At 40.5% G+C, this 23499-nt stretch overlaps 1 protein-coding gene and 1 long non-coding RNA gene across 4 annotated transcripts in view; one reads left to right on the top strand and one right to left on the bottom strand.

Moving 5' to 3' along the window:
- The window catches only part of LOC116938546 (voltage-gated inwardly rectifying potassium channel KCNH2), a 173928-nt gene that overhangs the window by 35545 nt on the left and 114884 nt on the right, over positions 1-23499 (bottom strand). The window contains exons 3-6 of one of the 2 annotated variants that reach the window (XM_032945766.2): positions 9801-9959; positions 8717-9283; positions 8082-8105; positions 4882-5096 (exon numbers count right to left, since the gene is read on the bottom strand). In XM_032945766.2, coding sequence (XP_032801657.2) covers positions 4882-5096; positions 8082-8105; positions 8717-9283; positions 9801-9959 — 965 coding nt within the window. The remainder of the gene's footprint in view (positions 1-4881; positions 5097-8081; positions 8106-8716; positions 9284-9800; positions 9960-23499) is intronic. The other variant, XM_076059679.1, reaches the window with a different exon arrangement.
- On the top strand, positions 6107-6595 carry LOC142909032 (uncharacterized). 2 transcript variants are annotated; one of them, XR_012932087.1, is made up of 4 exons: positions 6107-6188; positions 6235-6326; positions 6373-6487; positions 6534-6595. It is a non-coding gene; the product is annotated as an uncharacterized LOC142909032 (long non-coding RNA). The 2 variants fall into 2 exon arrangements; XR_012932093.1 differs by lacking the exon at positions 6534-6595 and adding an exon at positions 6488-6527 and having other exon boundaries at positions 6373-6441.

Here is a 23499-nt window from a genome sequence, read left to right as displayed (position 1 = left end):
CGACCACAAATGGTCCTGGATTACGTAATGGAAGTGCATACAGTGCCTTCAACACCTCCATAAGTAGCTGCTGTCATGTTTTCCGTTATGTGCATTTCTTTTATTAGAGTATTCCCAAATGGCATACAGTAAAATAAAAGGAAGGGACGCTGATTAAGGAATACGGCGATTAGTGTTTATAGTCTATGCCGTATACACTGAACATGCGTACCGGATTTCATAGCAAAATCAGGATTGTTCTCGGCCTCTACTTGTGTCGAGCAGAACATTTTCACAGCTTGAAATTATACGAAGTTGTAATGAGTCTGATGGGCATAAGGAAGTTTTGTTTCAGCGAAACGTAAATGGTATATTTAAAACCACATGCACACTGCAATTCTGACAGCTCCAGTCCCAACTTGAGTGATATTATTCTGCTAATTGCACAGCGTCTGATGAATTTAAATGAACACATTGTACCGAGCCTAAAAGAAACTGTTTCAGAACTGCACCCCCTGAAATTGGCTGAAGTAGTGCATGGTGCAAGCTTGAAAAAAGGAAATGCTCAACACGCCTACTAACTAACCTAGGAGATCAGGATTGACTGAAAACCTATGCGTGCTAAATTTACAAGAACTTATATATATATAAAAAACACACACATGCACTGACACTGTTCTGTAGTATCTGTACATAAGCATTCCATACATATACTGTTTGCGAGGCTGACTCAATCGTTGGGGGCATGAATTAAACGACGACATGTTGCACGTGCCCAATGTGAATCCAGTGTCAAGTTGCCCACGTGCCACCCCATTCATCCGCACTCCTCGCTCGTGTTCACGTTACTCATTAGGGCGAACGATGCCGAGGGATTCTATCCCCACAACACAACCCTGCGCGTGGAATTTTCTCTTGTATTTGTATCTCAGGTGTCTGATGCGGAATAAATGCGTCCCAATTGGATCTCTCCGGGTTAAAAAGGAACTGAATTGTTTCGCTCATCTAAAAAAATATATTTAATTCTGGGACCATTCCATACCTACGCCATCAATACGGGTGAAAGGGATAATAGTTTAACGTGAGATTGAGATCTAAAAATAACAAATATTAGGAATACATTTAATGGGCAATTAACAGTCTGATTTAATGATTGTACAATCACTACCATTGATTATACTTTTAGTTTATAAATCCTAATTAAAGGGCAGAAAATCCATGAGAGTGTCTTTGTATGAACCAGCAATATGCCCTCATTATTTGTTACTTTAGTTACAATAGGACAATTTTCCCTTTATAGAAGAGCGCTCACATGTGAGTTAATCTAAAATTATCAATAGCCTGGCATTGTTAACTTGCTATGCTTTTGTAGCGCACGTGTTTTCGCTATTTTAACATAATGAGCAACACAATCAATGTTTTACAGTGTCGGGATATTTCATTAGCAAAGTAGAGAATTGCACCCAAAGACACATGCAGTCACTACTCGTACGCAAAATCAATATTGCATATAGCATTGAAACAACTTGAGTGTGTGTATTATAAATGTGTATCATCGAGTCGAGTGTTCGACTTTAGCTAATTATTTAGATCATAATTTACATGTACATCCCTTAATCTAATGCTGGATGAAGGTTTACTCGTTGCCATGCCAGTCATGGGGGTTGTTTGGCCATACTTCACCATGCTAGCCATTGGGGGTTGATGAGTTGAAGACCCAAGACCGGTTCAGATTTCACTTGCCACTGATGGTAGCCGTGACCTGGAAATAAACTGAGGTAGCTGGGTTCAGAGTGCAGGGCACTCACCACTATGTTACCACTGCCCTTGATCATATATTATTATATTGTTAGCTGAGTAAAATGTATGAAATAGCAAGTGACAAAAAATAAGAACATTGGAGATGAGTTAAGTTGTAATAAATATCTTCCAGAACCAATGAATATATAATTAACATATTGATTTAATTAGTGGAGAGTCACTACCATCGATTACACTCTACAAGGTGCCAATACGTGGCATATGCTAATAGTGAAATTTAGCTATTCCTATTTATACATTTCTACCAAAAATGAACTACAGCTGACAGATGCCAAGAAATTATGATTATTTGTATTAACAGTCCTACTGCGTCTTACAATGCCAATGGAGCACAGATATAAAGATTAAGTACACAGGGTCAGTGAAAACCTGCACTCTCAAGCACCAAACAATCCAACCTCTGAAAAGAGCAATTTCCCAAGAGACACACCAACGCATTTGGATCCTCATTCTGACATCCAACCCAGGACAATGACAAATCATCACCGAATGTGAGTCCTCACTTGTGATGGATGGCCATGTAGAGACATGAGGTCACATTCAAACAATGGGGAAAATGCCCTTTCCTGCCTCACATTTACCATGATTCAACACAAGGGTTACCGCTTGTTAGAAACCATTGTCAACTGTTCAGTCACATTACCACATGACAGTTGGGATATTTGACACGATAACTACAATAAATGTACCTTATCCACAATTTTTAAATAAATCAATGCTTCTCCAGTTAACTGGTACAGTGATAATACTTTTATATCATAAACATTGATCCTTTTGAATTCCATAATATGTATCCAAACAACTTCAAATTGTGAGGCACAAGAGATAGGCAGCAGTTTTCAAATTACTATGTAAAATGTATCCCCCCTCAAAGTCGCTGGGCAGGAACACAAACGTAACAGATTACCATACACACATACAGTGAGGGAAAAAAGTATTTGATCCCCTGCTGATTTTGTACGTTTGCCCACTGACAAAGAAATGATCAGTCTATAATTTTAATGGTAGGTTTATTTGAGCAGTGAGAGACAAAATAACAACAAGAAAATCAAGAAAAACGCATGTCAAAATTTTTATAAATTGATTTGCATTTTAATGAGGGAAATAAGTATTTGACCCCCTCTCAATCAGAAATATTTCTGGCTCACAGGTGTCTTTTATACAGGTAACAAGCTGAAATTTAAGGGAGTGCTCCTAATCTCAGCGTGTTACCTGTATAAAAGACACCTGTCCACAGAAACAATCAATCAGATTCCAAACTCTCCACCATGGCCAAGACCAAAGAGCTCTCCAAGGATGTCAGGGACAAGATTGTAGACCTACACAAGGCTGAAATGGGCTACAAGACCATTGCCAAGCAGCTTGGTGAAAAGGTGACAACAGTTGGTGCGATTATTCGCAAATGGAAGAAACACAAAATAACTGTCAATCTCCCTCGGCCTGGGGCTCCATGCAAGATCTCACCTCGTGGAGTTGCAATGATCATGAGAACGGTGAGGAATCAGCCCAGAACTACATGGGAGGATCTTGTCAATGATCTCAAGGCAACTGGGACCATAGTCACCAAGAAAACAATTGGTAACACACTACGCCATGAAGGACTGAAATCCTGCAGCGCCCGCAAGGTCCCCCTGCTCAAGAAAGCACATGTACATGCCCATCTGAAGTTTGCCAATGAACATCTGAATGATTCAGAGGACAATTGTGTGAAAGTGTTGTGGTCAGATGAGACCAAAATGGAGCTCTTTGGCATCAACACAACTCGTCGTGTTTGGAGGGGGAGGAATGCTGCCTATGACCCCAAGAACACCATCCCCACCGTCAAACATGGAGGTGGAAACATTATGTTTTGTGGGTGTTTTTCTGCTAAGGAGACAGGACAACTTCACCGCATCAAAGGAACGATGGACGGGGCCATGTACCGTCAAATCTTGGGTGAGAACCTCCTTCCCTCAGCCAGGGCAATGAAAATGGGTCATGGATGGTATTCCAGCATGACAAATACCCAAAACACACAGCCAAGGCAACAAAGGAGTGGCTCAAGAAGAAGCACATTAAGGTCCTGGAGTGGCCTAGTCAGTCTCCAGATCTTAATCCCATAGAAAATCTGTAGAGGGAGCTGAAGGTTCGAGTTGCCTAACGTCAGCCTCGAAACCTTAATGACTTGGAGAAGATCTGTAAAGAGGAGTGGGACAAAATCCCTCCTGAGATGTGTGCAAACCTGGTGACCAACTACAAGAAACATCTGACCTCTGTGATTGCCAACAAGGGTTTTGCCACCAAGTACTGAGTCATGTTTTGCAGAGGGGTCAAATACTTTTTTTCCTCATTACAATGCAAATCAATTTATAACATTTTTGACATGCGTTTTTCCGGATTGTTTTGTTGTTATTCTGTCTCTCACTGTTCAAATAAACCTACCATTAAAATTATAGACTGATCATTTCTTTGTCAGTGGGCAAATGGACAAAATCAGCAGGGGATCAAATACTTTTTTCCCTCACTGTAGTGCCCAGCCTCACCTAATCGGCTTTTAAACTAGATGATCAAAATACTTGTGTTTTCCCATGGACATTCATCCACAGCACAAAGTAATAAAGCACAATGACACACGCGCACACCACTGGTTGTAAGCCTATGCAGACATACCAATTGTCTAGAGGAAATAAGACGCACATGAAGACAACGATGATCTGCTCAGCCAAATTGACCAATGGCGCAAAGCGCGTTTGTGAACACCGACTCTATAGAAAGCAGTAAGCACTTGCTATTTCTGTATATTAGCATATAGTTTGTAAAATATAGCTAATACCTTTCCTAAATGCATACACTACATAGCTTATACGTATACAATACACGTTTAAAAACCTTTAAAAACATGTTTCAGGCAGGGCATGTCGGTACTCTGAGTGTACAAACGTCACAGCACACACTGCAATTTCAACGGCTTCAGAACAAACCATGCATCTACATGGCAAAGGCTGAGATAAGGTGACGTCTCATATCCTATGCAGCTTTAGTGGGATGGATCACAAACGAGAAACGGCTTAACTAGAGCCGTGTGCATCTATGCCCCTGTACCTGGGTGACCTTCTCTGTCACGTGGTGCGTCTTCTCCTTTACTTTGGGCGGGATGAAGTTCTTCTCTGAAGAGGGCGGTGTCACCACGGTTTTGTCGGAGCGGAAGTCGGAAAAGTTGAAGGTGAGTTGTGGGAGTTTGCTGATGGCCCGGTACTTCATCAGATCCGAGTCGGATGTGGAGTTAAGAAATGCAGGCCTAATATGGTTTGAAGTATCTGAGGAATAGCATGAAGATATCACGTAAGACAAAGCTCACTGCAACGCAAGTCATTTTCTTAACAAAGAAAATTACTTATGACAACTACAAGTTGAACACTTGAGACTGTTCCAGAAGCCATTTACAGATAATGAACGATGTGTCGCTCATGAGCAATTTTGCATGTGCCTCTCTGAGCTAAGTCTGATCTTAAAACAAGACATACAGTAATGAAATAATTAAACGGGATATTTTTCTCAAAAAGGTTATACTTGGAATGACCCAAGCACCTGCTGATACATGCAAGGTAGAGCGCTCGTTTCGCAAGCAGGAGAAGAGAAAACAGCCCAAACGATTGGCATCCAGGAGTGAGATACTAGAGACATTATCAGAAAGCATGTTAGGAACTACACCCTGATGTACAAACGATGTCTATCCTACTCTATAACCATCGTTTTTGCACGAAAATCACAACAGTGTGTGTTTCCATGCTCCCAAAGTTACAGAGACCGTCATACTTGGAAGCTAAGTCTGGGGTGATTTAATAAAAAAGACTGTAAACTAAACTTTTATTTAACCAGGTGAGGCCAATTAAATTGGCCACAAATATAGCAGCCAAAGACTCTAAACGTATGTTGATTCGAAATTTGGAGGACAAAACCAGAGGTCCCAGTGTAAAATCCACGCGACCACAGGGAGAACATGCAAACTCCAAATATAGCGGTGTCAGTGTCGGGATTGAAGCAGGCGAAGAAGATAACATCTTGCAACTGTCGTGCCAAAAAGACATTCGGTGTAGATTAGAGATCCAGGATTGTGTAGATTAGAGATCCAGGTTTGTGTAGATTAGAGATCCAGGTTTGTGTAGATTAGAGATCCAGGATTGTGTAGATTAGAGATCCAGGTTTGTGTAGATTAGAGATCCAGGTTTGTGTAGATTAGAGATCCAGGTTTGTGTAGATTAGAGATCCAGGTTTGTGTAGATTAGAGATCCAGGTTTGTGTAGATTAGAGATCCAGGTTTGTGTAGATTAGAGATCCAGGTTTGTGTAGATTAGAGATCCAGGTTTGTGTAGATTAGAGACCCAGGTTTGTGTAGATTAGAGATCCAGGTTTGTGTAGATTAGAGATCCAGGATTGTGTAGATTAGAGATCCAGGTTTGTGTAGATTAGAGATCCAGGTTTGTGTAGATTAGAGATCCAGGTTTGTGTAGATTAGAGACCCAGGTTTGTGTAGATTAGAGATCCAGGTTTGTGTAGATTAGAGATCCAGGATTGTGTAGATTAGAGATCCAGGTTTGTGTAGATTAGAGACCCAGGTTTGTGTAGATTAGAGATCCAGGTTTGTGTAGATTAGAGATCCAGGTTTGTGTAGATTAGAGACCCAGGTTTGTGTAGATTAGAGATCCAGGTTTGTGTAGATTAGAGATCCAGGTTTGTGTAGATTAGAGAACCAGGTTTGTGTAGATTAGAGACCCAGGTTTGTGTAGATTAGAGATCCAGGTTTGTGTAGATTAGAGATCCAGGTTTGTGTAGATTAGAGATCCAGGTTTGTGTAGATTAGAGATCCAGGTTTGTGTAGATTAGAGACCCAGGTTTGTGTAGATTAGAGATCCAGGTTTGTGTAGATTAGAGACCCAGGTTTGTGTAGATTAGAGATCCAGGTTTGTGTAGATTAGAGATCCAGGTTTGTGTAGATTAGAGATCCAGGTTTGTGTAGATTAGAGACCCAGGTTTGTGTAGATTAGAGACCCAGGTTTGTGTAGATTAGAGACCCAGGTTTGTGTAGATTAGAGATCCAGGTTTGTGTAGATTAGAGATCCAGGTTTGTGTAGATTAGAGACCCAGGTTTGTGTAGATTAGAGATCCAGGTTTGTGTAGATTAGAGATCCAGGATTGTGTAGATTAGAGATCCAGGTTTGTGTAGATTAGAGACCCAGGTTTGTGTAGATTAGAGATCCAGGTTTGTGTAGATTAGAGATCAAGGTTTGTGTAGATTAGAGACCCAGGTTTGTGTAGATTAGAGATCCAGGTTTGTGTAGATTAGAGATCCAGGTTTGTGTAGATTAGAGATCCAGGTTTGTGTAGATTAGAGACCCAGGTTTGTGTAGATTAGAGACCCAGGTTTGTGTAGATTAGAGATCCAGGTTTGTGTAGATTAGAGATCCAGGTTTGTGTAGATTAGAGATCCAGGTTTGTGTAGATTAGAGACCCAGGTTTGTGTAGATTAGAGATCCAGGTTTGTGTAGATTAGAGACCCAGGTTTGTGTAGATTAGAGATCCAGGTTTGTGTAGATTAGAGATCCAGGTTTGTGTAGATTAGAGATCCAGGTTTGTGTAGATTAGAGACCCAGGTTTGTGTAGATTAGAGACCCAGGTTTGTGTAGATTAGAGACCCAGGTTTGTGTAGATTAGAGATCCAGGTTTGTGTAGATTAGAGATCCAGGTTTGTGTAGATTAGAGACCCAGGTTTGTGTAGATTAGAGATCCAGGTTTGTGTAGATTAGAGACCCAGGTTTGTGTAGATTAGAGACCCAGGTTTGTGTAGATTAGAGACCCAGGTTTGTGTAGATTAGAGATCCAGGTTTGTGTAGATTAGAGATCCAGGTTTGTGTAGATTAGAGATCCAGGTTTGTGTAGATTAGAGATCCAGGTTTGTGTAGATTAGAGATCCAGGTTTGTGTAGATTAGAGATCCAGGTTTGTGTAGATTAGAGATCCAGGTTTGTGTAGATGGACAAGCAACTAACAGGGTTTAATATTAAATAGAAGATAAAAAAAAATGTTTGACAATAATACAGAAAAGGAACCTTTATTTATTTAGTATTAATTGACTTTGAATGATTATTGTGGTGGCTAGTTTCACGTAATCAATATCGGAACGCAGTGATAATAATTTCAATGTATGCAGTGCCAAGCTGTGCATTCTGATGCTGTTCTTGGAGATGGAGAGGAAATGTGAATGGAGTAAGTTATTTACAGTAATTCAGAAAGTCAAAACCATACCTCGTATATGCCTTCCTCTGTCCACTTGGCAAGAACATTAGGTTTCAAAGAAGCACAATATAACCATAAAAACATACTAATACATTGCACGACCATGCAACTTTACATGCTTCTCACAAATCACTTATTTTACAACAAGCACAAACTGTAAATTTACTGTACATGGGTTACACTGTGATTTTAATTACGAGAACATACATACCTATAAACACGTTGGTTTTATCTGAATGTCAATATAATACGAGAGATAGACAAAGAAGCAAGGCTGGAAAGTCAGGTCATGTACAGGACACAGCAAGATTTCGGACAAGTGACCAGGATGCATGGTGACTGGCTGCAAAGGGTGGTAGGGGAACAGGACGCCCGCAGTCTAAATGGACATCAAACATCAAGAATTCGACAGGTTGGAAACCAACTCAGTTGAAAGACGCAGCGACGGACAAAGAAAAGTGGAAAGAGCACTCCAAGGAGATGTCGGTGAAGGAAAGATCATGCCCCAACGTAGTCACATGACATGGAGCAAGGGTATTGCATTGTGTTACGGCACAACTTAGGAAGGCCTTCAACAGCAGCGGAGCGATAATATTGACAACTGCGGCGCAAAAAAGCACCCTGTTCCCGGGAGCGCATGGTACCTGTCGTGCCGTGACGATCGCGAAACGGCCGCTCCGAGTCTCCGCGCATCGCCTCAATATCGTCGGCCGAGGATGCCCTCCGCAGGCTGTGCAGGCTCTCCTTGGAGCGGATGTGTGCCAGGTTTGAGTTGGAGCACGCCACGTCCAGCACGTGCAAGCGGTCCATGTTAGACAGCTGCTGGTGCTGCTGCACGAGCTGCTGGTGCGCCAGGTGCCTCGGGGAGGAGTGACCGAGCGACAGAGGCGCAGCCGGGGGCGGGGGCGGGGGCGGCGGCGGCGGCGTGGTGGTGACCGGCATGCCTGAGTGGTTGGAGCGGGCGGGCGAGGAGTCGATGAGCACGCGCGTGTCTTCGGGGTGCGACTGCAGCGAGCCGTCGCGGGACGAGGAGGAGCGCACGCGGCGCAGTGCCAGCGCCTCGCCGCTGCTCACGCCGCTCGTGCCCGGCCGGTGCCGCGGCACCGGCGCCTCCACCAGCACCGAGTCCGGGTCCTCCCGCGGGAGCGACAGCTTGCTCGCCGCGATGGTGCGCAGAGACTGAAACTTGAGACGGAGCGCCTTTCCCGTGTCTGCGCGCAGAGGGAACGGGAAGGGAAGCTTCAACGAAAGAGGATATAACTTAAATTTTGATTTAAAGCTTTCGTGACTGCAGTAATTCATATTCTTAGTTTTTTTTTTTTTAGGATATAACTTGATTGCGTCAAAAGAGTTTTAATAGTTACATGCGAAAAAGGTGACATAGATCGTGCGATTCAAGATACGTTTGTGGCCACTAAAGTAAAAGCAAAGCCAGAAATATGTGGAACATTATCTGATTGAAAAATACAATGTAGGTTTTTTTTTTAATAATGGGGGTCAATATAAATATATATTCCAGTTTAAATTTGATGTAACAATTAGTGCGGTGTTTCTAGGGGTTACAGACATGGAAAACTGGAGTTTTGTAGTGGATGTCAGTCATCGGATCTTGCACTTAATGGACCATTCTCTAAATGTTATGACAGCACACTCACTATACACACAGGCACAGGGAAAAAAAAATAGGTGGTGGTGCAGGAGGAGTAGAAGGACAGGTGTAGCACTCACAAGCGGCGATCCGGGACTGCACGCCTGCATGGTTGACAACCTCTTCGGACTTGAGTGACGTCCGCTCCGTCACGTCGTCAAAGTTAAGGATGAACATGATGATTTCACCAATTTCATTCTTCACAGGGACGATGATGGTGTTGCACAGGAAGCAAGTTCCTACAAAGTGAACATATTTCCAATTATTGAAACACAATGTTTATATTTGCACAAAGAAATTACGTTTTTAAATATAACATATCATTAAATTGGGGAATTAAAGGAACTGCATTGGCAGTGGCATGAAACGCAAATGGGGGGTAAAAACGACTCGCCGAATGTGTCATTCAAACTGCGTTACAACAGAAAAGTATATCCTGGAGAAGACCACATTCAGGCAATGGCCCTACAGGATTACCATTGTGTCCTCTGTTTGACTGTGATGGTTGTACGCGGTACTCTATCAAGCTTCAAAAAATGTTGAACACTTATCTGGGACTATCGTTTTTTTTATGGGAAAAAAATGGATAATACACTCTAACATGATAACAAATGTATGTTAATAGCTTAAAAAAGTCAAAGAGTCTCCACTTGTTCGCCATCGTTGTCAACACGTGGCCTGGAATCTTCTCCAGGTGATCTCCAGAGCCCGGAGGCAGCAAAACATTTCTTGTGGTATTGTTTTAAATTCTCGGGAGTGTTAATTTTTGAAGCACCCTGTACAGTAGATGTTTTCACATCAGGTATCCTTTGATAATATTACAAAATAATGATCAAGTTCATTTTCCCAGGGCTTAATTTTCTCACCGAAAATGTTCCGGCTCACTGGTTGACTGGAGTAGGCGCGCGACTATTGTTTTCACAGCAGAGGGGTATTCTGGATCTGGTGTACTTAGGGCAAATATATTTTCCGTGTCGCTGATCACAGACAGTTGCAATTAAGACCTGCTTATATAAAACCAAGTCTGGGTAGATATAATTAACAGCAATAGCATCTGACCTTCACACAGTTAGAATTACTATATTTCTCTTCATTACTCCAAACGGTAAAGTTTATACAACCAATAGGTCTCACCATGAGCCAAACGGAAACTCCATTACTACGTTGCATATCAGCTGCGGTGTTTACTGATGCAAGGCAGGCACGTCATTGAGTTTTCAAGAGTACTCTACTGATCAACATGAACACATAGAGTAAAAACATTTGAAGCGAAAATCCAAGCATACACAAGCAAAGTACATATCACTCAACAGTAATGTGTGCGTGCTATCGATTTAAACCACGTGACTAAAGACAATGTAAGAGATGCCAAACTTGTGACTCAAGTAATCTGAAATAATAAACAATGTATTGTAGAGCAGTTTTCATGGTCAATGTAAGACGTTCGAAATCTGTAGATGTACAATGTACTTGCACTCACACCAACTCACACTTTGTTATGGGATTGCGGATGGCCATCCACCTCACCATAGATACAATGTTAATACAGTACATGTATGGATAAACCAGACATTACACTGTAATGAATGCAACAACTTTAAATTGTGGACTTAATAAAAAACACAGTTGATCTTTTTTACGAACACACCCTGGCACTCCACATTAGGGATGATGAACTCCTATGTTGGGCATATAGCAATTAATACACCTAAACGAATTACTTAACGGATAAATATATACAAGTAGAACTGCATTCTGTGACTCCACATTTTTATAAAACAAATTGAATTTATTAACCCATTGATTTTCCAGAGCAATGTCATCCGAACTCAAAAAATGTAATGGTTAACTCAGTTGACTATATATAGAATATTTCCACACGGCACTCTATTAACACTTGTTTAATTTTGATAGCTAAGGGTCGGTAATCTGCCAAAGCATTCATAAAGCATGTTTGGCTATGTCTCATGTGGCTCCTGAGTAATCCTGATTTTCAAAATACCAATTTCTCTCTTTAAAGTACAAATTATACTTTTGGGTTCAGAGAACACACAAATAGGAATTGAATGCAGGCAGATGGTAGCTCGGATTATACTGCAGGAATGCCTGATGACATAGGACTTTGGAGAACGTTTAATTCGAAAATGCAGATGTGTCCTTCGACATGATTAAAACAGGTACTTTAATCATCCCATAGGCAGTCTAATCCACTGTCAGAATCAAATACAAAAAGCACCCAGATGTAGAAACGCCATTGCAGTTATTTGCAATGCGCATGAAAAACATGTAAGATCACATTTTTCACAAATCTACTTCCCAAAACAAAAATGATTCCAAATAAATGATCAGTTCCATCTCAAATACCCAGACCTTTGCTTTCTTGTGCTATAATCTAAATATGACTGTCGCATCACAGTCTGTTCTAGGTTACAGATACAGTACTTTGAAACTGTCGTTTAATGTTTGATGCTCATGGATATTTTCTGTTACTCATGTTTATCTCGGAAACCCTCACTGATTCTCATGACTATGCTTTTAAAGGAGGGTCCTTACAAAGGAATTGGGGGCGATTATTTAAATATTATGTTGCCACACAATGGCCTAGTGTTGTGAATTAGGTCACGGGGATCTTTAACGTATACTCTGAAGCAAATGGTGTGTTTTTAAGGGTAATACGACACGAACCGCGAAACCTTTGGAACAAGGAACACGCTACCACTGGTTTATGTCACTGCCCTTCATGCAGAACATCCCAGGATGCTTTACAATAAAAGGTCTGACAATGATAAAGGACATTGGGCAATACATCCAACTCAACAACAAACTGATGCCAACAGACACAGTAATATATTGTTGACATGTGCAACATGGTGTGTAAAATAAAACAATATTGTGCATGTTTACAAAGGGTCATTCTATTAATGCAATGTATGAAACTATTAGAGCTTAAATATTATTCAGGTTGGTCCTGCATTTGGATGTTTGGCAAATTTCATTCTAATCAGTGTTTACATGTGGCAAAAAATTATTGCACCCATAGAGAAAAAACCCACCCATATGAGGAATTAATTCTCACTGGTCCGTACAAACAGGTTCACAAACCTACTTTCTATACTGTCCTCTACGTTGCACGCCTAGTGATTTGGAAGATTCACAGATTTGCAGTACGGCATTTTTATCTTAATGGGATTGGGTAGGTCAAGTCGCAAGAAGGGATGGATCATGGCTGATGGTTCAAGGATAATGATGGAGTGCCAGCCAGGAAAAGCAACGGAACACATCCACGAAGATGTCAACTTAGGAGATGGAGCAATGAAATCAGCTCGTACGCAGATGCTAGGTGGATTGCCAAATCGCAGGATTGCAAGAGATGGCAACGGCTTCAGCAAGCCTTCATCCAGCAGTCGATTGACCGTGTAAAATTAAAATGATTGATCTTTAACCAACACTAACAATATATAGATCAGTCCTCGTTCTTGTATAAATACAAAGTCCACTCACAGGTCAAGCATAAGCTTTTAATTTGATTCATTTAAAGTCAGTCGATCATAGGAATATTCACTTCAAATCTAGAACACATAAGGAAACTTAAATTCCTCAATTAGGACACTTAATTTCCTCATTCGCTGAAGTGATATGTAGAAAATATGTCCAGATTGTCACACTTCCTTCATATATTGGCTATGGAAAAAGAGCGAATATAGAATTTACTTGGGATGTTGAATATTAGTAATATAAATAATTCACACCATGCCCTTCAGTATGCCTATTAAAAAGCATGGAGACCACAAAAGTCATGTATAAATACACCACTTCAAATAATTAGATTACATCATCAAACACTCTGTTCGTCCAGGGTTGTTATTTTTGTTCACGTCTTATACTGCAGACCGGAGACATCACTTAAAGGTGTGCTTTCATTCACTCATTGCTGTTCTGCAATAACTGTAAAGAGTAGCTCTCTGTTGGTTGGGAAGAAGTAAAGTCCTGAGCCAGGATCTGAGGACCGGATTAAGTACTACTGGACCACCGTATTGCTTTAACAAAAGCCAACTTCAAAGGCGGCTACAAAATTGAATGCACATCAAACGCCAAACATGTGCTTTTTTTTAAAGGAGCGCTTACACTTTGACAGTATCAGATAAACACACGTGTTCCTCGTCTCACAAAGGCGCACAGCATTGGGCTCGTTGCACGGCTATGACTTATCGGGTTGATATTATGAAAATGCGATTACTTACAACAACTATATCAAGTATTGTTGTTCAGATAAAGTGATGAGCATATATTAAAAAAAACGAACTTTCACTACCAACATGTGTTGGTAAAATAAGCAGCATTCCACACAAGTATGAAGATGATATTGTCTATACTCTTTGGTTCTTTCTGTAGAGTCACATAGGTAGAAATAAAACAAAACAAATCACGACGTTTCGGACGCAACACAAGCGCCTGTCTTCAGGTGAAAATCGGGATAACCACGATGTCTACTACCGATAACCACGATGTCTACTACCTAAAGACGGACGCTTGTGTTGCGTCCGAAACGTCGTGATTCATTTTGTTTTATTTCTACCTACCACGTGACTTTACCGAAAGAACCAAAGAGCATGGATTCCTGCAGTCACGAAAGCTTCAAATCAAGAATGATATTGTCTGTTTTGGATGCGTGACTATTATAATTAGCGCAATCACGTTCCATGACAAGAAACATTATTGAGACAAAAATACACTTTGACACATAATAGTTGTTTACTTTAGTACATGCAGTGCACTATATTATTCACGATCATCTCAAACCCTATTTTTTTATTTAAACACAAATACATGTTCTGTTAAAAGACAAGCGACCTTCATATACCGTATTGCAAATGAAATGTATAATTTGTATGGTATTGAATTTTAAATATAATAAAGTACAGTGTATTATAATAAAATCAAACCTTCTGGTGAGAATTGTGTGTACCCATATTTAAAACAAATAATTGGCCTTTTAATTATATTATTATAACGTACTGTCATGTTATTCTAATTATTTGTGATTGATATTTTGTCCTTCTTTGAAGAAAACCTCACAGACTTCGTAGATTTTTTTTAGGGGAGTCCTATTTGGGATGTTTACCCCATTCCTTATTGAGTACGTTTGTAAAGATATGTAGCTGTTTAAATCAAGTCCGTACAAAGCAACTGAAATAACATTATTAATGTAGGAACTGAAGCGGAATTAATCTATGAATATTGAATCTCCATGTTACTCACAGCCAGCAATGCCACAGCATTGAAGTCGAATTTAAAGTTGCGTTAAATGAGGCGACAAATTACCACATGGGCAGTTATAGTCAAAGACAACAAATCCCCCGTACAGCCTTAACAGACTGATGGGGAACATGCTATTACCGAGCAAATCTGACGGCCCTGTTTCTTTTTCTCCATGGCAAACTAGGGGGTGGGTGGCCAGCACCACACCCGGCCGCCTTTGTCACCCCAGTGGCGATGTTTACGCACAGCACCAGATACTAATTTGAGGCTGAGTCGACCTAGGGAAGGCCCAGGACCGGTTCAGATAATCGTCACCGGTGTTGCAAGGATTGAACTCGGGATGCCGGGTTCGTAGCGCAGCGTGCTAACCGCTGCACTAGCACTCCCAATAGAGCCCAGTTTTGGACATGCATACTGATTGCCATGGCTTCCACTCAAGCGTCCAAATGTGTGTTTTTATGACTGATGTCATTGCCTAGAGGGCGCAATGTCTGGTAAAACAGAACCTGGAGTTTCCTACATAGACCTACAGACATGATGTGCTGTAGACTTCTTGAAGGCATACTCTGACAGTGTTTGTGATTGTTTTGAATAAATAATAAAAACACAAGCAAAAGTATTTCTTCGATAAAAATGTTTTGAATGCAATTTTGTTGTTTGTGTTTAGAATTGCCATGATGATGTGCGCCTTGTAAGAGGTGGCTTTCTCAAAACAAGCACTTGTTACCGTGGTCCTTGTAGCTTAGGCCAGACAGAATGCTGGACACAATGACCACGAAGTCAACGAAAATGCTAATACTAACTAAACGTTTTATTTTCCCAGGTAAGGCCCACTGAGCCATACAGTTTTTTTTCAGAAGTGACCTGGCCACAAATGATAGCTCAACAAAGTAACTTATCACGTGGACATTAATAGCAGCCGAATACTCTAAACGCATGTTTCTAAATGTGGAGGGAAAAACCGGAGGACCCGGGAAAAAAAAATCCACGCCACCACAGGGAGAACATGCTCTAAATATACAGGCATCACGGTCGGAACCGAACCCACGACCTCCTGCATACCAGGCGAAGTAGTTAACATCTCGCCACGGCGGGATGTTAAATGTTTTTATGGATGCCAACCGCAGAGCTGTATTCAATAAAGGAGCTAGTTCGCTGTGCCTTACTCTATATACAACGTAATTCCTGAAAACAACTTCGTTTAGATAGGGAGCACTGACTGATTACGGCTCAATCAAGGCTGATTCTAAGTCTCCCAAAGTTCTAGATTTGAAGCTTCCGTGACTGCAAGGATCCATACTCTTTGGTTCTATTCGGTAAAGTCACGTAGGTAAAAAATAAAACAACAAAAATCACGACGTTTCGGCCACAACACAAGCGGCCTTCATCAGGTGAAGGGACCAGACTGTCTCGCAGTCTTCGAGTATATCTCCCCAAAGTCTATATTGGCCAAATAGATGATGGATAACTGGATGAATTTTCCAAAATGAGACCAAACTGACTCGGTTCATCCCATCACGACCAAAGGGAAACTTGTACAAATGTCAAATGGTGTCAACAAAGTAATTACAAATGCATTTTTTTTTACAAACACAACAAAGTAATGAGTAAAATCAACATTTGTCGGGATCGTCGTTGAACGTCGCCATGCAAAAAATAACGTACCAAATTCTTTAACATTGTGATAATTAACACCTAGTTTAACCATATAAGTGTTTTCCCTGTCAGCAGCCAGTGGCAATGTTCAAGAATCCGAAGGTGCGTGCAGAGAATTCAGAGAATTCAGTTGTTTATTCGCGAGGCCTAAGTCATTGGAGCTTTAATGCATGATCTTCTCATGCTCCAATTTAATTACACACTTCATCACGAATATTCGTAGACACGTGTAAGCTGATCAATGGTTAATTATCCGGCTGCTTCCAACGTTATCCTGCGGTCCCGGGCCGATCCGGCGAAATTGCTCCAAAGGCTGTAAACCCGAGATCGTAGTAACTGCGCACATCACCCCATGCAGGGTCTTCGAGATTAGAGTGGTAAGTACGGCACAGTAAATATGGTAACTTTTTACAAAGAGGATTTTTTTTATACCAATTTAATTTCGTAAACAATTAAAACGCCAAAAACACATACACAACACCTAGAAAGAGAGCGTTATGCAAGAATGTGCAAACACAAGCTATTTTAAATAATGATGTAGTGATTATCCGCCGTTTTTGAAAATCCGGTGCCCCCCCCCCCCGAAACCTCCAGATAATAATCGATGATGATCGACCCTACTTTACTTTCTTCCTCACCCATGACAAACCCCAAAACATGGTAATGTCGCCATCTATAGGTCTAAGCCAGTACGAGCTGGAATAGGTCTTCAACAAAGGACAAAATACTTTTTTTCATTTTCCCAGGTAAGGACCACTGAGCTATGTGGCTCTTTTTCAGAAGCGACCTGGCTATCACAAATGATAGCTCAACGAAAGTGGCTTATCAAGTGGAAATGTAAAGCAGCCAAATACTCTAAACGCATGTTTCTAAATGTGGAGGGAAAATCCTGAGGACCGGGAGAAAAATCCACACGACCACAGGGAGACACAGCAAACTCCAAATATATCGGCGTCAAGGTTGAGATCGAATATACGACCTGCTGTATACCTGGCGAGTTAGTTAACATCTAGCCACTGTGGCGCCCCTGTTGGGGACCACTGGATATTTCCATGAAGCCTGTTGAGAGTTGCCAAAGTGTTTTATTTTAATAGGGAAACGAGAATGGGATATGATTGTATCTGCTACTCGTTACATTTTTTTGTAACAAAGGCATGGAAACGTGTGAGCACAACAAAGCATGAATAATACACAATGGTGGCGAACGGAATAAATGTTCAATGAAGAGATTTCCCAGTTGGTTACACGTAACTAAATTATTCAAATCTTCCAAGAAAGCAGTTGTATTAAAAAAAAGTATATTTAAATCAGGAAAGTCAACATAATGGCAATTATTTAAGGAAGTACAAAAGAAACCTTTGCTTAATCGCTCTAATTAATATACATCATATTCCACTAAAAGGTCATGGTTACTTCAGGACAATTATCACAATCTATAATGCATTAATGGAGTAATAGGCAGAGCTATTATTACTGGAGTTTTGCTGCTTGGTATTTCAGAATTGTCATATTTTAAGACAAGAAAACTATTCCCCACGGTTATGTTGGGCTAATTAAGGCATGTGGCCCCATTTTAATGACAAAAAACACAGACAAGGCTTGTGTCACAACGCTCTTTAAAAAAGACACACGTATTTTACATAAGGATAGACAAATAATTCCTTATTATTCGTACATTTCAATGTGTCGACCAACTAGTTTTGTCGACCAACTAGTTTTGCTAATGATAATAATAAAAGTTTTGATTGAAAGCTTTCGTGACTGCAGGGATTCATATTCTACGTTACTTTACCGAAAGAACTAAGAATAATAATAAAAGTACTGTAATAACTGCGGAGACATTGGAAATTGAGGTTAATTTCTAAAATATATCTCTAACAATTGAAATGAACAACAGACTGTATGCTGCATAAGTCAAAACAATTCTGTTGTCTTAAATTATTCTTATGGACTGTATTGCAGAGACATCGCATGGATGGATAGCACAATTGCTAATTAACTTATCGCTGCGGTGCTTTGTATGGCTTGCATGGTTTGAATCCTGTTACTGGCCTGCAAAATGTGGTGTTACCTAACCGTTTCATCTGCCATAGAGTAGACATTTGAGACATGTCACCATACAAGCAAGACGTAATTTTGAAAAAAATATATATACGAATTACCGTACTCTTTACATTAATTTACAGAGTGGAGCTCTGGCACATTGGTTTGCGTACTGAGCTATGGACACATCAGCCGGAGTTAATTTGCTGGCCACGGAACTACTCCCGAGTTCACCATCTCACCCCAACCCTGACTGACCAGCATGATGAGCTAGGGTCAAAACAAGCCCCATGACCGATACGGCACGCGAGGGCATTCATCCAAGTGTACATTAAGAAAGAGGTACTGTATATGGATGAACTTTTTTCGCACCGTACGTAGCCAATTCTGCGTATTATTGTTATTGTTTCTTGTACAATATATACATCAATGACCATACGATATAAATGGTATATACAGAGTATTGCTGCCAAATAAAACAAAACCAAATTTCACACTTAACTTACAATTTAACAATCTTTGAAACAGCGTATTCAACCAAAACATGCGTTAATTGTGTTTTAACCGACCGTTTGTGTTGCTTTATATAGTTTCCAAATTTTGCTAAACCCTGTTTGATTTAGTGTGATGTTCCGTCTCTCTGCATCCCCTGGCATGTCTGTGTTAATTCCCCCTACTTAAGGTCTGTATATATATCTGCGGTTATGTGTTTCCTCTACCTGATGATAATTGCTTGTGTTGCAATCGAAACGTCGTATGCTATTATATAGTTTTATGTTTTATTATTTCTACGTGACTTTACCGAAAAAAACAGAGTAATTCCTGCAGTCACGAAAGCGCCTAATCAAGTTCAAAACCAAGCCGCCAGGTGGCACCATTAACTGTTCTTTGAGAACCACCATCGAAGCTTGCAGGCCCACAACCGCAGCTTTTTAGAACTATTTACATTTAAAACGACTAAACGGAATAAAAAAAGCTATTATATATTAATCTTGACTTAAAGCTTTCGTGACTGCAGGAATTCATATTCTTTGGGTCTTTCGGTAAAGCCACGTAGATACAAATTAATAAAAAATAATATATATAATCATATCGCCAACCTATTGTAACACTACATTATCGTTCATTAAAATAGAACATTCATACCATACTATGGGGTTCTATACATATAAAGCGTGAGCGTATTCTTTTCTGTTTGTGTTCCTATTACAGCATCTGAATGTCCTTCAAATGTTTTGTTTAAATATAATTGATATGGTGAGCTCGAAAGTCAAACAATGCCACCTCCTGCAAAAAAAAACACCCCTGAACCTTTTGTCTTACATGAAACAAAGTGCTCGTTCAAACACAGCTGAACAAATAATTGGCAGGTGACACATTGAGCAGAACTAAATAAGACGGGCAAGCAATGATGGCAAGATCCAAATATATGCACGTACGCAAACATAAGTGAGCCCAGAAATACTTGCACAAATATGTAAAAACACACACAACAGCACATTGCAAAGCACAAACGCGGCACAAATAAAATGCCTTAAAAAAACCCCTTCATAAGCCAAGTCAGCAGAAAGATTGTACACTCAGCTAGACTCGCTTGCTTGCTGACCTACTCCACCTCCGCAGCGGCATTGAACATTACGAGGGACACCCCCACGGACATACTTCATTAGGCCCTCTCAGAACATGCCCTGTGGCCACACATGAACAGCGAGACTCGCAGGGGGACGGCTGCTGTGCTGTCACCTGTACACGTGTTCACGTGCCCCTGCTTCCTGATATAGCAAACCCTCGACACAAAGAGTCAGACAAGAGATGAACCAAACAAATGGGAGATCGAGGTTTTGGCCCAAGAGCACAGGCCAGCTACGCCAGTGGTAAAGGCCTTTCGTTGTGTGAATATCAGTAGAACGTTAACATAGTACATAGTGGCTGCATGGATACGACTAGAGGACTCCAGCACGTACGCCTTACGTTACTGTTCATAACTCTTTTTTTTCCATTGTTATGAAAATATCTCGGTAATCCAGTGTGTGTCGTTTACTTGTTTGTTAAACGCAGACACCAGACCTTATACACCACTTAGGGCCACGTTTCCTTTAATTTAGTCATTGCTATTCTCGGCTGGCTATAAGGATTGGATAATACTGACGGGTAAGAATTCAGATAGACCGGAGGAAAAGGATCTGATGATCGGATTAAGTACTACTGTATCACCATGCCACTTTAACAAACGGCAGCTGCAAAACTAATTGCACATTATAACACAAACACGTCTTTGAAAAGTATTTAAATGTTGACCGTCAGATATTATAAAATTATTATTAAAGTATTCCAGGCAACCAGGAGTGGATTGGCAAAGGACTGTTTTCTTTAAGTTGCAATTATAATGTTTTACACATTCCTAAATATGAATTCCAATGCATTATGTTGCAAGCCTTTTAATGCCAAAACAAGGAAATAGCAATTGATCGTTTTATTCTTGTGCATCACAAACCTGAAAAGCATGCTATAATTTAATCATTATGACCAATATGCCTTTTTGAGAGAGGAAAATAAATAAATAGACAATACAATGTGATGATGTAACAACCAGATGCACTCACTGGGACAGCAACTTAATTGAATATACCACCCTTCAAACTATCGCCTGCACGCATGTGCTCCCAGATAAAGCTGGCAGCCGATTAAAACAAATGCTGGCCGGGCGTGGAAAAAAAACCACAAACACGTTGGGGAAAACAAATCCATGTTACCCGGGCATGCAATGCACGCGACCGTAGTGGACTCATCGGCTGAGAGGCTGCCCACGTTCCGCGGAAACCGATCGTGCTTGATTAGACGCCTGTTTACTGGACAGTCAAAGTCACGGGGCCAGAGCCCATCGGACTCCTGAGCTGTCACAGGATTCCCCTGTCAGGGCCAGCAGCGCGTCTGCTGGCTAATGCCACTTGGCTGCCTCCGTTTGTTAAGTTGGTTTTCCATGACGGAGTCACGCAAAAGGCGAGGGAAATAAGTCTTGCACAGTTTGTGGGCAGATGGGTGTAAAGGACAGATAGTGGCAAACTAATAGCAATGATGATGTAAATAGAAATAAGATCATTATCATGATCGTCAAAGGGAAGAAAAAAAATGCTCAGCCAGGTATGACGAGCGTGTACTTTAAAGCACAACGCATTCACGTTACATAATCGTTTCGTAGGAGCTACTGTATATTTCTACACATTAAACAAGGAAACATGTTGTGCCATTAATGTTTTCAAAGGGTGTTTTATATACTGTTGATGGACGTAACAGGAATTCTAAATCAATAGTACTGCTATTTATGTGGCGAGGGAAAATAAGGCTTTTGAAAATGCATTCGATTTAAATTGTTTATAAAAACACTTTTCAATACGGCAGTTTTACGAAGCTTATGCTACATTTTACGACCAATGTATATTTAATACCACTGCTCAAATGCAAAAGTTTGCGGGGGTTCTTGAACAATTGTTAAACGACTATAATAAATCAGTTGCCACTGTTGGTTACACTTGCACATGCATTATACATATGGTATTTAGTGAGCAGAGCATTTAGAAAGGTCATCTACGATAATAGCATGGGCTTCCTTTGTTCGTAAATATTGTAGCACTTTAGTGCGAATAAGTGCATTACATTGAAACGCACAGGAGGCAGATAAAGGTAATCGAGGAAGTTTTAAATTGAGCACATTGCATACAGAGTATATCAAGAAATCCATTACGATCCCCACTATGGGTAATGTAAAAATATGTGTATACATTGTAACCTCTAAGAGTAATCGTAAAATCTCTATAAAGGTACACCTAGACTGTAATAACAATAATTTATTTTTCTGTGAAAGATATTTTCATATGCAATGCTGTATTGGGAGTTGATCGCTGATGCCATGGAAAGCACACCAAGTGTGAGACCTGGTCACGGTTAAATCAATGTGAAGTGATATATAAACTAGTTCTGGTCCCCCTCACCAACCTACTTTCATTATAGTATGGGGAAGTATGGTTAAACCACCCAAAATTGTACATGGTGTTGGGAGGTCCTCAGCCAGCAGTATATTGATAAAGGGCTGTAATTTTTATTTATTAATACAGCTATAACAATAGTCATCAAAATAATATAATTATTCAGGAAACGATCACCGAGTCTCAAGACTATTTTATGAGGGTCGTGTCTTGGGTGTTTGGACAATGTTTTTGCAGAACGTGTTCTTTTTGTAAGAGGTAACCAGAGTACTTAACTCGGAGAAAATACACACATTCAAAATGGTCTTTACAAATGGGTACATGGACCCATTTGCTTTACTGCCATGTTCAGAATACTTTAACACCTCGTGGGGTTTGCAGATCTGGTGATCCACCAACCCTTGCATGTGCCATCACACCACCTTCAAACACCTAGCTCTTGGACCAAAAATAATCACTAATTTAATTAGACTTGACCAATCATAAAAAGCTACAATTTATGTATATTTGTTAATAAAAAAAATGCTTAAAGCAAGGAGGGCTCCCCATGAGAAAACGGTACACTATTGTGCAGAGAAGCTTTTGGGTTCAGTGGATCGGAGCCGGCTACTTGGCCAAGACAAAGGGCCAAGGATGGGGTTACGTGGAAAAATGTGTTAATTATGTATAAGGAAAAATTCCAATGAAAGGACTTACCTTAAAGAACCCAGTCAACCAGCTCTCCTCACCTGTCTGTGCATTGAGTGCATTTAACCCTAGCTAAAGCAACTATATTCGATTAACTATTAACGTTTTAAGGTGTACTGGTTGACATTTTCTGTAATGAGAGTGAATTTAA

Source organism: Petromyzon marinus, chromosome 4 (assembly GCF_048934315.1).
Source record: "Petromyzon marinus isolate PM22_M1 ecotype Great Lakes invasive population chromosome 4, UKy_Petmar_22M1.pri1.0, whole genome shotgun sequence".
In the NCBI taxonomy this organism is placed as follows: domain Eukaryota; kingdom Metazoa; phylum Chordata; class Hyperoartia; order Petromyzontiformes; family Petromyzontidae; genus Petromyzon; species Petromyzon marinus.
This window is presented reverse-complemented; position numbering and strand designations above follow the sequence as displayed.